At 28.5% G+C, this 15551-nt stretch overlaps 1 protein-coding gene across 2 annotated transcripts; it reads left to right on the top strand.

Annotated features, from left to right (window-relative positions):
• The first annotated feature begins 2155 nt into the window (after positions 1 to 2155).
• LOC109796905 (amino acid permease 8) lies at positions 2156 to 8522 on the top strand. Of its 2 annotated transcripts, none has more exons than XM_020356755.3 (8): positions 2156 to 2265; positions 2364 to 2512; positions 5955 to 6188; positions 6299 to 6392; positions 6706 to 6923; positions 7136 to 7275; positions 7380 to 7607; positions 7762 to 8522. In XM_020356755.3, exons 2-8 carry the CDS (start codon positions 2428 to 2430, stop codon positions 8182 to 8184), a joined length of 1422 nt encoding a protein of 473 aa, XP_020212344.1. In that variant the 5' UTR covers positions 2156 to 2265; positions 2364 to 2427; the 3' UTR covers positions 8185 to 8522. The 2 variants fall into 2 exon arrangements, with proteins under 2 accessions (XP_020212344.1, XP_020212343.1); XM_020356754.3 differs by having other exon boundaries at positions 2216 to 2275.
• The last annotated feature ends 7029 nt before the right edge of the window (positions 8523 to 15551 follow it).

The following is a 15551-nucleotide window of genomic DNA, read 5'->3' as shown; positions in this document are numbered from 1 at the left end:
TAATTAAAGAGTATATAAATAGATGTTAACTCTCACCTTACAAGTTTGTTTTATAGAATTTAGTTGGACTATTATTCACCATTACCAAACTCAATAATCCCCAAACTTAAGAGGATGTATTGAGAAAAATTCAAATTTCACATCAATTATTGATAAAATAATTAATTAGGAGATAAAATAATTACAAAAATAAGGAAATTAAAGAATATATAAGTAGAAGACAACCATCATCTTATAAGTCTCACATCGACTAGAGATAAAATAATTAAAGAGTATTTGTACTCATCTTATAAGTCTCATATCGACTAGAAAGTAAAAAATGCCTCAAAAAATTATACATTTTTTTTATTATTATAAGAATTTTTACCAGCATTCAAAATAATTTTTGCTATATGTTTTAGCAACACCGTATACAATGATTATTGTGAAAATGTCGATAAAAGATTTTGTAATCATTTTTATTACCATTAAAAGTTATTAAATATAACTAAAAGTCTATTTTGTTGTAGCTCTATTTTGAAATTGATTATGTTTTTTTTCTATTTAGCGTTAGTGTTAGAGTAGGGTAAATGTAACCCTAAATCCATCTATTATTTCAAAAGTGCAGTCTTAGATTATATATATATATATATAGATAGATTTTATAACTAATAAATAAATAGAATTATCAAATTAACTTCATTATTAATTTTTTTTATAGAGTGATGTAATACAGTAGTAATATTTTTAAAAATTTCATTAAAAGTATAAATAGAAATAAGTGATTAACATTTTATTGAATGACTAGAATAATATTTATTTAAGGACTTATTTTTTTATATGACAGTTATTACGGGATAGAAAGAGTAAAGTTTCTATGTTTAGTTAAACATTAAAGATAATTAGTGTTGACTAAATCAAAAAAGGAAAATAGATAATAAACTTGTGGCTAACAAACATATCCTAAATAAGCTTATTACACTAAAGACTCAGTCACTCAACACAAGTTCACAACAATAAATAAGACATAAACAATTAGTCATTAGAAGATCAAACATGAGTCTAAAGATGACAATGAATAAAATATTATAGTACTCATCTTTATACTTATGTTCATAAAAAAATATGTATACTCATAACATTAATATTTATGCAAGTAACATCTTTAATATCGATAATAATTAATAAGACATTAAATACATCGAATCAACGATCATAGTAATTAATTGCATGATATTCTCTATCAATATTTTACTTCGAAACAATCACAATTCATACATTTATGACAATGAGTTACCCCCTTGCGATGCACATTTCGTTTTCTTATGTAAATGTACACCGAAGGGTATAGAGGAGTTTTAGGTGCAAACCGAAAAATAAGAAAGGTTAAATGCACATCTTATATTTCTATCTGTCTTAAAATATCATTACTAATCACAATTTGAATTTAAATTTTAAGTTTTAAACCTAGACAAATTTCATCAACTTAATAGTATAGAAATAATTTGCCTAAATTTAAGTAATTTATTTTTATAAAATTTTCCTCACTTTAAAGGTTGTTTCTTTATAAATAATAAAAAAAAAGTTTCTTTTTTAACTTATCCCTATATAATGAAATCAAATATTAATTAATAATAATAAAGACATCTTGCATTGTTTTTATCTTTTTTTATAAGACTCAAATCAAAAGAATTATATTTTAATTATGTTATTGGTGTGAAATGTCAATCAATTTTTTGCTGATTAATTTATTTTGAATAATCTCTTAAAAGTATTATTTGATTAAGTATTATTTAATTTTTTTTTAAGAATTAAACTAAAATATTTCTTAAATTAATTTTTTTTACAATAAATGTTTCTAATTAAAGTCATTTCTCTTAACTTAGTAAGTGGTTGTTAGCGTAACTGTCGAGACAGGATCAAAAGTAGTTGGAAAAGAAAAAAAAAATAAATATAAATTAATAAAAAAAATTATTTAATGTTATCAACTTTGACTTTTTAAATCTAAATACTCATGCAATTGAATCTATATTTTTTTTTTATTAATAAAAATCATAATAAACTTAAAAGTTTCTACTATTACTTTACATTGTACTGGTTCAAGTAATAGACAAGAAGTAGTTAGTTAACAATGAGAATTAAAATTTTAAATTTAAAAATATTATTAATTAATTAAAAAAAGAAGTATAAATAGCATTGAGTTCGGAGATGAGCATCTGCAACAGGATATATATTGGATAAGTAGGAAGCAATACTGTAATGTGCATGGAAAACACCTCTCTACAGGTTCGTTTATGTAATCTTCTATTCCTCAATCCTCATCACTGTTTTACTTTCACAGATTCCTATTCTCACACGACTCTGCTCTGTTCACTCTTATTTAGGTGCTGCCGCTATTCTAAGTTCTAAGCTCTAAGTTCTAAGTTCTAAGCAGATATATACAGATCCATGGAGACTGAAGCCGCTAACAAGACTCTTCCAGTAAGAGATCCAGCTACCGAACTCGATGATGATGGCAGAGCCAAAAGAACCGGTACTCTTCCTCCGTTACATCTCATCTTTTCAATTCACACTATTTCTTCATATATACCTGCTGCATCTTTTATCTTCATACATCAATTGCATGTCTCGCATCAAATCGATTCAAAACTCCGCGTTTCATGTTTTAGATCCACTGTATTTTGTGTTTTTAATTAATGATACTGTCGATCACCACATGAGTGGTGATTTGGAGAATTTATCGATCGTTATTTGAGATTCTTAAAATTGAAGGTGATAGATGAGTTTGAAATTAACGCGCCGATTCGAGATTCAGGATAATGCCACTGGTATAGTACTGAGTTGAGCGCAGTTAAATTAGAAGAAGCAGAGAGACTCTGATCTAGTATCATCACTCTTTTGCCTCTCTTACTTTCAGTTATTTTTGTTAGTTAGTTATTTCTCCGAAATATCCGCTAACTTCCTTATTATTCGAATCTGTCCAATTTTTTTAACTAACTTTTCTCCTTCCTACAAGGACTCGGTATTTCTTCCGCTCATTGCTCATCTCTTCTATTCTTCTATTCTAATATTCTAATAATGGCACAACACAATCCTTCTCTCAATAATTCCTCTTCTGCCATTACATATTCAATCATTTTATCTCACCACCTTCATCGTATATCACTCTTGCGCTAAATTTTAAAAAACACTCTAACCCTACACGCGGATCTAAAATTTTGGAATCAAATTTCTTTCTTTTTCTCTCTCTCTTCGTGCTTTTTTTTTTCCATTTAATTAAATAACAACAACATAGCAAAAACTATTAATACCCGAGAGATATCACCTTGTGTGTGAATCAATTACTCCCACTTAATATCAATAGTCATGAGTTTTTTCATAGTATATAACTACATTAAATACTTACGAAAAAGTTTTGTAATATATAATAAAAACTTGAATAAAATTACTTACAATTTCATTAAATTATTTAACTGAGAAAATGGAATAATAATAATAATAGTAATTTATATCTATAACTATAATAATATATTATTTGGTGTTTCAAATATATGAAAAAATAAATTATTTTTCTAAGTCTTAGATATAAGTAAATCTAAATTAGCTTTTCTCTACTTCTTTTGTTAGTCGAAATTACAATGACAATATTATTTTTCAAGTCCAAGACTTCGTACATATTATTTCAACTCTTCTGACTATTAGATAAATTTTAGTAGAATGTAGCTTTACAATTAACACAAATCAAATTATTATTTCTCCTATTAAGTCTACTTTATTTAATGATAATGATATTAATATAAAAAAATACTTTTTATTTAATTGAGATTTCTAATGACTTTTTTCTATCTTTGATATCAAATTTCAATAAAAAATAATTTAGGGAAAATATTATTTTTAACAAAATTAAAAATTAAATTATTTTAATTAATATAAATTATTTTTTTATTTATATTTGAGATTGAAATTTTGGGTTATGGAGCAAATGTATGTGTACTACCAGAATTCGTTAGCATGTTGTTTGGCATTTGTATTTTTAATTATAGATCTAGTTCAATCTTTAAATTAGACATAAAATTATAATTAAATATATTAATTTAACTCTGTAGAGACGGATCTTTATTCTCCTTGTTGAAAAAAAATTGCGTATACGTACTTGGATGCCAACATCCCGATCAGCAAAATAGATTTATTATTTTATTTCAATGATAACTTCATTTAATACAGATACCCTTGCAACTATAAACAGGTGTAAAAAATAACGTGAATAAATACACCTAGAAAAGACAAATAAAATAAAAAAAATTTGTATGCGTGCGATTGGATTTCACTTTTGCGAATTCGGTCTAAGGAATCGTATCAAATCATCTGTATTTGGCAAGCTGGTCCAAGGAGGCAACTAGGTTTCCAACCAACCACGTGCTATGTTTTACCCTTTAGACACCGCAGAGACACTTTTAGCAAAAGGAAGAAAATCTCATGGCCATGAAATTCCGCCTCACACCCACCTTTTCAACTATTCACATGTTTTTTTTTTGTTTTTTTTTAACAGCAAATAGTTAAAACTATTCACATGTTAGAGGCTTGGATTAAGCAATTCCAGCACACTCTTTAGGGAGGCAAATTCATGTGTTAATCTCAACAATTTTCTGTACCTTTAATGCTTCTCCTACCTCTATTCCCTCTGCTTTGTTCACAGATGCTATAGGGCTTGCGGTTGTTAGGCTCTAGTCCTTTTCCTAACCTTCATATTGATCCATAAAAATGTCAAAACAAAAGAAAAATATTTTGGATTATCCTATGAAACATTTAAGTTAAATCATTAATTAAATCTTTTAAAACAAGTATATCACGTTTATAAATTTTAAAGCAAATAAATTAAGTGATTTTAAGGATTGTATTCGGTGTTTACTTTAACACGTAAAAAATAATGGAGTTAGATGTCTGACTGAACCGAAAATTGCTAAACTCTTCATCAAATATTACATCTATTACACTCAAAAAGTTGATTGCATAAATAATTAGTCAAAAATTGTTTAAAACTAGTTTGAAGTGACTTTATTAATAAATTTTTTATATTATATTGTTTTTATTTTTATAAGGCTAGACGATGTCATTTTAAATATTGTTTCATTTTATATTATCAGTACTTTGACTGTGATTCGACTACTAATAAACTAATGAATGTGAATAAATACTTTAAACAATAGAAAGGCCAGTTTAATTTTAAAACAATCACCTTTAAAAGAGACATATCGTTGTCAAGATCTTTGGCAGTCTTATTAATCCAACTCGAATGACAAAACAAAGCCACAAGAAGCCGAAAATTATTCTTTTTACCTGTATATTATGCAATTATTATCCTCTCTTTTTTTTTTTTTTTTTTTTTATAATCGGTGACTCTTTGGAGCTGTTTGATTATTTTTTTTGTAGTATTTTTTTTCTTCCCAAAACAAAATTATTAAATTATTTTCAAAAATATTTTGAAAGTAAATAAAAAAATTCTGCTTAATATAATACTAAAAATTATCCTTATTTTTCAAAAAAAATAATTAGATAACAATTATTTTATTTTTTAATTTAGAATAATTAATAAAAATACATCATTAATATCAACAAAAGTGTGACAAATGGATTAAAAAAAAAAAGATGTAACATGTATGATAGGTAATATTATCTCTTAAATATATGTTTGAATTTGATCCTGATTAGTGTAAATGAAGAAAAATAATATTAAAAGAGATTAAATCAATATTAGTACCTTGAGATTAAATTTTAACTTTAAGTTAAGAAATATCTTTTGAATATCTCCGTCAAAATATGATTTGACAGCATATGAGTGTGCACTTTTGAAAAGTAGCTTAATTAAACAATCAAGTTTCTTTCTTGAAATATTGGTAATAGTTATAATTATTTTTAGATTTCACTAGCACCACAATAAACTGAACATTTTGGTGGATTGGGATGATTGTTTGCAGGGAACGTGTTCACGGCCACAACGCACATAATAACGGTGGTGGTAGGAGCAGGAGTGCTGGCCCTGGCATGGGCCATGGCTCAGCTTGGATGGATAGCTGGCCTTGCTGTTATGATCATTTTTGCATCCATTTCCATGTACACTTACAATCTCATTGCTGATTGCTACAGATATCCTGACCCTGTCAGTGGCAAGAGGAACTACACTTACATGCAAGCCGTCAATGTATACCTTGGTTCGTATCATAAGTTTGTTAAGTCTACTTCCCTACCTATTCTTGTGCACATTTTTTAACACTCTTATTCAAATGTTTGATTAGTTTCATATTTCCATTTAATAAATTAGGTGGAACTATGCACGTGTTTTGCGGAGCGGTCCTATATGGGAAGCTCGCTGGGGTTACAATTGGCTACACTATAACTAGTTCAATAAGCTTGGTGTACGTTATTTTATTACATCATAAACTAACTATGTTGCTGATTGTTTATTTGCATGAGAGAAATGGCAGCATATTCTCTCTAATTGCTATTATTCGATATATTTAAAAATCAAAATTTTAGTAAGATTAAATCATAAGAGACTTATAAAATTTGTAACTTATTATAAATTATGGCCAAACAACGTTAAAGAGAGTGTTAGAAAAAGAGGGTGGATATATAACATTCCTCTTTACATACTAATAAATGATAATGAGATGATGGACTTTGATGAATTTATATTCTTTTGCATAATAATAAATCTGATTGTGTCAGGGCTATAAAGAAAGCCATTTGCTTCCACCAAAAAGGTCATGATGCTTATTGCAAGTTTTCAAATAACCCCTACATGATCGGGTTTGGGATTGGGCAAGTTTTACTGTCTCAAATCCCAAATTTCCATAAGTTAACGTGGCTTTCAACCATTGCTGCCGCTACCTCTTTCGGTTATGCTTTCATTGGAAGTGGGCTTTCTCTAGCAACAGTGATCGCAGGTATAACTTCATTTAACCTATATTTTTTCAGCATTAATTCCGAAATTTTAATGCTACATACTTCCGGAAAATGTCGCTAGCTTGTTAGAGGTTTGCATCAATTTCTTGTTTGAAGGTTAATTTCCCCTTAGAAGGGTGTTTTATAAATAGATTCGTTGACAGTTTTTTCCAACCGTGTGTTGCTTATATGGAGGTATTTCGGGTGTGGACAGGTAAAGGACAACCAACCAGTCTATATGGAAACAAAATAGGGCCTGACCTATCTGAATCAGATAAAGTTTGGAAGGTTTTCAGTGCTTTGGGAAACATTGCGCTTGCTTCCTCTTTTGCTACTGTTATTTATGATATAATGGTAAGTACCAAGTAAGAACACATTGTTATTAAAATAATTATACCAAGAAAATAGAAAGAAGGCATTCCATTAAATTTGATTATATTTGTGCGTGCATTGTTTAGGACACATTGAAGTCATATCCACCAGAATGCAAACAGATGAAAAAGGCGAATGTGTTAGGAATCACGTTAATGACAATACTTTTTCTACTATGTGGTGGCCTTGGCTATGCTGCTTTTGGACATAACACACCGGGGAATATCCTCACTGGCTTTGGATTTTACGAGCCATTCTGGTTGGTGGCCCTTGGGAATGTTTTCATTGTAGTCCACATGGTGGGAGCATATCAGGTTCGATCTTCTAATTTATGAATTTTCCCTCTCCTTCTCCCACCTCACTCTCTCTAGAAGAGAATGTACTTTTACTACTATGAGCGTGACCATTATAAAAAACATATATGCATAATATCTATTATGTAATTTGAGATATAACATTATGTGACAGGTGATGGCTCAACCATTATTTCGTGTAATTGAGATGGGTGCAAACATGGCGTGGCCGCGTTCAGATTTCATAAACAAGGGATACCCACTAAAAATTGGGTCCTTAACATGTAACATCAACTTTTTTAGGCTAATTTGGAGGACAATATATGTGGTAGTGGCCACAGTTATTGCCATGGCGATGCCATTTTTCAACGAGTTTCTTGCCTTGCTTGGAGCTGTTGGGTTTTGGCCACTCATTGTCTTCTTCCCTGTACAAATGCACATTGAACAGAAACAGATTAAGAAAACGTCATTGAAGTGGTTTGTGCTCCAAATATTGAGTTTCGCGTGCTTCCTAGTTACAGTTACCGCTGCAGTTGGATCCGTTCGTGGAATTAGCAAGAATATCAACAAGTACAAAATTTTCATGTATAAACAATAGAGCATTTGGTTGCACATACTCGTGTCTCACATACGAGATATGTGAACGTAGCGATAGCCAGGAAGAAAAAGAAGTGAGACAGACTGAAAATAATTCGATTGTAAAGTTATCTGAGAGAAATATTATCCTAACTCAGGGTGTGTTTCTTTCATGTGACAAGGGCATTTCAAATGTCTATGATTTAAAGGATTTTTTTTTCTTTCGCAAAATGATTGTATCAGATAGTTCCTTGCTACTAGTGAAACTAGATTGAGATCTCAAAATAAGTTCTTAGTTCAAACCTTATAGATAAAATCTTTCCAACAAATGATACTCAATCAATTGATTTTTTTTTTTTCTCTGTGGAAGGCTAAGCCAAAAAGAAAAAGAGAAAACAAAATATACTCTCAAATCTCAATACAATACAAGAGAAGAAATCCCCAACACATCCATGAGAAGCAAGTGAGAACACTTGGAAGGAAATGATAATTAACAAATGAAGATTTATAGTAAGTCATAAAGCTGTACGTTATTTAGTGTGAAAGAGATAATTTATAAATAGTTTTTTCTTTAATTAACACCTAAAGTGTGTTTTAACGATAAATATTGTAGACAGGTATTGATCCAACTATTTTATCGTATAGTAGAAATATTGGCTTGCCCAAGAAGACCAAGCTCAAGTTTTGTAACAGGGGAGAACAAAACCATGCTAGTGACTTGTGAGCATTGTTGACATCTAGATATAGACCGCGTGTTCCGCGATTTATCCAAATTTATAATTTATGTTTTATATTTTAATATATATTTATATCAAAATTTAGTAATATTGTAAATATTATTTTTTAAAATTTTAATTTTTAAGTTTATTAGTTAACTAATTTAAATTACTTCTAAATATCATTTAATTGATATTAAAGTATTTCTATTTGTTGGTGGATTTTTGTTAATTATGAAAAAAAAATATTCTAAAAGCATTTATTTGATGTTTTTGTCCTTAATAACCTTATTTTAGCTAAATTATTTTTCTTTTCTTATTTAAAACATGATCAATTTTTTTGTCATAATCACATATTGGAAGATACGTGGTGAAATATAAATAATTAACATTTGAAGTCTTGATTTAAATCACAGATTTTTATAATCCAAGTTAATAAGGAACCAATAAGAGGTTTAGTTTTGATCTCAGTTAAAATTTATCTCCTTCACCATGGAAGGAGTTTTATGCATGATCTTTTAAATTCTACTCTCCCGAAATGCACTTTGAATGTAAATTTTGTATGTTAATAATTTTTTACAAGCATGTTAAAATAATTCTATAATCAACCTTTTAACAAATTTTTTTGATCAAATCAAACTAATATCAAAGTATTTAAACTAATAACAAATTATTATAAAGAAAGGTTAACAAATGAGTCATTGATTTTACTAAAAAGTATTACAAATATTATTTCAATATTTGATTATTTATTAGTATCATTTGTTAGAACTATTATAGTTAAAATTTCTACTATTTTATATAAAGTATATATAAAATTATAGCCTTATTTGAATCAAATTTTTATAATATATAATTATGATATTATAGTTTACTCTTAGAGCATCAATTAAATTATATTACTATTTTATCTAATGCACAATTAAATTATGTTACTATTTTATATAAATCACATATAAAATTATAGTTTTATTTTAATCAAATTTTTATAAAATATAATTATGATATTGTAATTTATTACAATTCATATTAAGAAATTGATAATGTGATTTTATAATACTTACATATCCTAAACACTATATTAATTCGTAATCAAGAAACATAATTTTTATAAAATATAATTATGATATTATAGTTTATTACAATTCATATTTAGAAAGTGGTAATTTGATTTTATATTTAGTTAATACTTACATTCCTAAACAAAATATTAATTCATAATTAAGAAATATAATTTAATTAAAATAATAATTATAGAAAATAATAAATGATATGAAATTATTATTTATTGATTTGTTATGAAATATAAAGGTGAATATACAATAATAATAACAACTTTTTCCACATGAGTTAAGAATCCCTCTAATAGATGTTATTAGAGTGACTCTTTTTCTTTGTTTTAAAAAAATACAAATAATTAGTATAAAAAATATATTATATAATTATTTAAGTTAGATAATATTAAAATTTATCATAATCAAGTAGCATTAATTATCAATTTAATATCAATTAAAATATATAACTGTCAATTTTGTAATTAATTTTAATAAAGTGTGATTTTATATTTGAAGATGAAGAAAATAGTTAGAATTCGTAGAGAATAGGTAAAATAACAAATTAAGGTAATAAAAAAAGTTATAATTCTAACATACATTTATTACTTTCAATTTCTAATAAAAATTGTCAAAAATTGTGGATATGTACTTAGTGATCTACATGAAAGTTCAATTGTAAAATAATGTTGAATCGAAAATTTTGTGATTAAATAAAAATTCAACACAAAATAGAATGAAACTAAAACAAAACATATTAAATGTTTAAATTAATCCTACCTAAGAAGACTACAATCCCCATTCCAGTATCTTTCTATATATATTGGAGAGTCATCTTCGAGTATTATTGACATTAGAATAGATATAAAAATTTAATATGCTAAAGTGATGGTGAGGATCAATATGAAATTCATTGTATCTAAATTCATATGAATAATCCAATAAAGAGATTCAATTTAGCTAATTTCAATTTGTTATGTTAGTGAATTTTAAATCTTAACTAAAAAGTATTTATTAGAAGAAACCAAACCTACCTCTTTTTTGTGACAATGCCTGCTATACATTGGCTATGAAATGATAGAAGAGATGAGTCATCATAGGTGGAAAAGAACGATAGTTATGGAGCTCCTTAATCCAAATATTTAGGATTTGTAGATATAGATATATAGAATTTGTAATTATGAAGATATATATTAAAATAAAAGAAATAATATAATATGACACATAAACATTTTTATTCACATAACATTTTAAAGATATTTTAAACTAATATAGTTAGTGAATTTTATATCTTAACTAAAAGAGTATTTATTAGAAGAAACCAAACCTACCTCTTTTTGTGACAATGCCTACTATACATTAGCTATGAAATGATGAGTTTTTTACTCAAATAATACTATTTTAAAAAATATTTACCCAAATAGCAACTGTGTAAATTTATTTCCCAAACTAGCATTATTTACTGTTCACGTTCTAGAACGGGCCGTTCTGATTCCAGAATGGGTCGTTCCAGATTAAAAAATAACACATGACGAATGGATCAGAACGGGCCATTCCGGATTCAAAAAATGCACATAAAAAGTGGAACCAGAACGGGTCATTCTGGCCTACAGATTCAGGCTTTTTTTTCTCGATTTTCACTTATCAATTACCAAAACTCAGAGACTACTATCAAGTGATTAAATTTATTGAATATTAACATTATAAATATAACTAAATAAATTTATTAAAATTCATTACAACAATAAAGATCAATGGTGACGTGACTAGGAGTGTGACAATATGAACAATTTTTTACACGATTATGTTATTCTCTAATGTCCATCTCTGCTCTAATCCTGCAGGACTTTGGCCGACTCTTGAAAGTTCTTTTGCGTTCTAGATTTGGCCACAAAGTTGGAAGAAACGCAACATCCGAGATAAGTTTGACCCGCTGAGAAATTTACAATAAGGCTAAATGAAATGTGGTATGATTGCAGCAAGTTTCAGAAAGTTCATATCTCTTGCTCGCATGACTCGCTGGGAGATTTACAGTAAGGTGTGACCAGGAGTGTAACAATAGGAACAATTTTTTACACGATTATGTTATTCTCTAATGTCCATCTCTGTTCTAATCCTGCTGGACTTTGACCGACCCTTGAAAGTTCTTTTACGTTCTAGATTTGGCCACAAAGTTAAAAGAAACGCAACATCCGAGAAAAGTTTGACCCGCTGAGAAATTTACAATAAGGCTAAATGAAATGTGGTATGATTGCAGCAAGTTTCAGAAAGTTCATATCCCTTGCTCGCATGACTTGCTGGGAGATTTACAGTATGGCTAAATGTAATGTGGTGTGATTGCGGCAAGTTCCAAAAAGTTCATATCCCTTGCTCGCATGTACTCGCTTCATGCTTACATGCACATCACGACTATCAAACTTACGTATCTCTCATATATACCTTACAATAAGTTGCAAAAGTATACAAATGACAGTTTGGAGAGCTTCGACATGAAGATTATTGGTCTACTTACACTGGTCCAACTTTGTGGCCAAATCCATAATTCAAGAGAACTTTCAAGGGTGGCCAAAGTCCAGCAGGATTAAAACAGATATGGACATTACAGAACAACATAATCAATTTTTGTCACCATTGATCTTTATTGTTGTATTGAATTTTAATAAATTTATTTAGTTATATTTATAATGTTAATATTCAATAAATTTAATCACTTGATGGTAGTCTCTGAGTTTTGGTAATTGATAAGTGAAAATCGACAACAAAAAAAAGCCTGAATCTGTAGGCTAAAATGGCCCGTTCTGGAACGTGAACAGTAAAAAGTGCTAACTGAGGAAATAAATTTGCACGGTTGCTATTTGGGTAAATATTTTTTAAAATAGTATTATTTGAGTAAAAAACTCATGAAATGAAAGAAGAGATAAGTCATCATAGTTGAAAAAGAACGATAATTATGGAACTCCTTAATCCAAATATTTAAGATTTGTAGATATAGATATATAAAATTTATAATTATGAAGATATATATTAAAATAAAAAATAATATAAAATGACACATAAATATTTTTATTGATATAATATTTTAAAAATATTTTAAACTAATATAATATAGAGTAACTCAACTTTTATATTATAAATAGATGTATTATAAATAGATAGATATGAAATTCAACATTAATTTCTTTAATTTGGAGGTTCATATTCGTGGTGATGGTGACTGTATTGCCCATGGACCAATAACTATGGCTGTCACTTCTTAATGACATGATCTAGTGGAGATGTTCACTGTCAACCAGAAAGCGATCACTTTGATGGTTTGGACTTCAAACTTTGAATTTATGCCAGCCATTCATGGGTTGGGCCATGCTCTTGGGAAAAGCAAGTCCACTAATTGTCTAATAGTATGCAAACAATATTGAATATAGGTTTTCTTATGTTTTATATTTTTCAATGTAAATTTGTATTAAAGATGAGTTAGACAATTTATAATTTTATAGAGAATTTTAAAGAAATTGATTATTAACTATGATTTTGTACAAATAATGTCTTATCTTAATTTAAACATCTTATAAAATAAAAATAAAATAAAAAGTCTTACGTCATTAGAATTGTAGATTGTTATAGTCAGTTTAAGCAATCGATTTTTTCCAGTGTATGTCTTTAGCTGGTTAATTCCACTTGTAATTTGTAAATAAGTCTTAGACAAAGAAAATATCAATATTCATGTCATATGCAGAAGAAACATTCATTCAAGACCGAGACTACTAGTGTGTTTGCTTCCGCGTCAATAACGTGATTTTTCACGTCAAATCAGAAGCAAATAGTTTTTACTTCCGCGTTTCAGGTAGAATGGACGTGAAAATTTGTTGGAAAACGCTAAAACAAACATGTTTGGAAAACCCTAAACCCTAAACCCTAAACTCTAAACCCTAAAACAAACATGCTATACGTAATGGAGTGGAATTGAACAAATTTGGTTTTGCTGTTTCACTTGACTGCAGACATGTTCCAACTTATAACTTTCTACTAATATTGTAATATAGTTGATAGATAATTATGGGATTAGAAATTTGATCCTTGAGTCCTTGTATAGGTATGAAAATATATATGTCGGTAAAAGCCAATTCTTTAAATAATTTTTCATACTTCGAGATTAGTTTCTAAGTCTAAGTTGTAATATATCCTATAAAAAAAATGGCACTGTCTTGACTTATAAGTTGTATGTACGTACTATATAACATAAGAAAAAATTTAAATCACAGTACACCTTCCTACACTTTTCAAATTCGTCTTTGTTTATGTTTATAGTAACATTGCAAAGTATGTTTCCACCGAGTATGGTATGGGTCATTTTCAGTGAAATGTTTTCAAGACTCTTGTTTTTAGTGACAAATCAGCCAATTAATAGTCTGCTTTGGTCTAAGAAATTATATTACATATTATTTCCTAATTTTGTCGTCTAACTTCTTTCCACATACTTAACACTGCATTGTACATAACCACACAAATCGATTGCAGAAATTGTTTGTAATCATGTGCATATATATTTGCATCCTATTGTGTTATGTCTAATTCTAAGTCTAACCTCAGTTGCTTACAATCATGAGGGTATATATGCTCGGTAAATAGAATAAGTTGATTTGCTACTTGCTAGAGGACACAACTAATGAATTCATGAGTTCACCGGGCTTTCTTTGGCTTTAGCAACTATTGGAAATGTATGTTGCTCTGCATTAAACATTAGACTAACTTGAGTGTGTTTGTGTGCATTGCACTTGAATATAAAATATCTACAACTTGCGCCAAGTCATAGGGTTATTTTCCTTCTACATTTTGGAGCACAAATTCTAGTCTGTGACAAGTTGCTACTAAACAAATGAAGCAATTTAGCATCCTCTAAGATAAACATTATTCTAAGAAACAAATAATGAAGTGGGGTTGGTTGGTAATATCAAACCGATCAATGTCAAAATATCTCATCACTTGTGGGGTTTGTATGGTAAGATCAAATCAAATTGTTAAAATGTCAGTCTGACTAGTGACTAGTTAAGATTCATAAGTAATAGAGGTAAATTTAAAATGCAAACCCTCATTGACTTACAATAGTACTTTCAATTTTATTTTATTTTTTGTTCTCTTTTAGCTTAGTAAATATCACAAATTGTAGCGTTCAAATGTAAATTTAATGAATATAATCTCCAATCTCAAAGGCGTAATACACAGTGTAATACACCACAAGGTTGGTTGAAGATCACATTTGAATTTTTATGATGAGTTTTTGATCTTCAGGACTTTCCTCAAAAATCTGCATTTGCAAGAGCACGGATCACAAGTATTTTACCACTTTAAAATGATGGAGGCTTTTGAAAATTTGAGTAAGCAACACCTACTGCTAAGAAAAACGCCAACACTTGGAATATTATACTAATGAAATGGGAACTTTCCTAACCAAACCACTTGTTGACATTTCCATTGTTACTAATTAATCTCAATTAATTTCATGGTTGCCTCGTGATAATTGACCACCGGGAGCGAACTTGGAGATACAAAGTTTGAGTTTGATCCCCAAATTTCACGACACAATCCTATATTAATTTGGTGAATAGTTACTTTAGTACCTTAGC

Source organism: Cajanus cajan, chromosome 6 (genome assembly GCF_000230855.2).
Source record: "Cajanus cajan strain Asha chromosome 6, NIPB_CcT2T_4, whole genome shotgun sequence".
Lineage (NCBI taxonomy): Eukaryota > Viridiplantae > Streptophyta > Magnoliopsida > Fabales > Fabaceae > Cajanus > Cajanus cajan.
The sequence above is the reverse complement of the archived record's forward strand: the minus strand, read 5'-3'. Positions and strand labels throughout refer to the sequence as shown.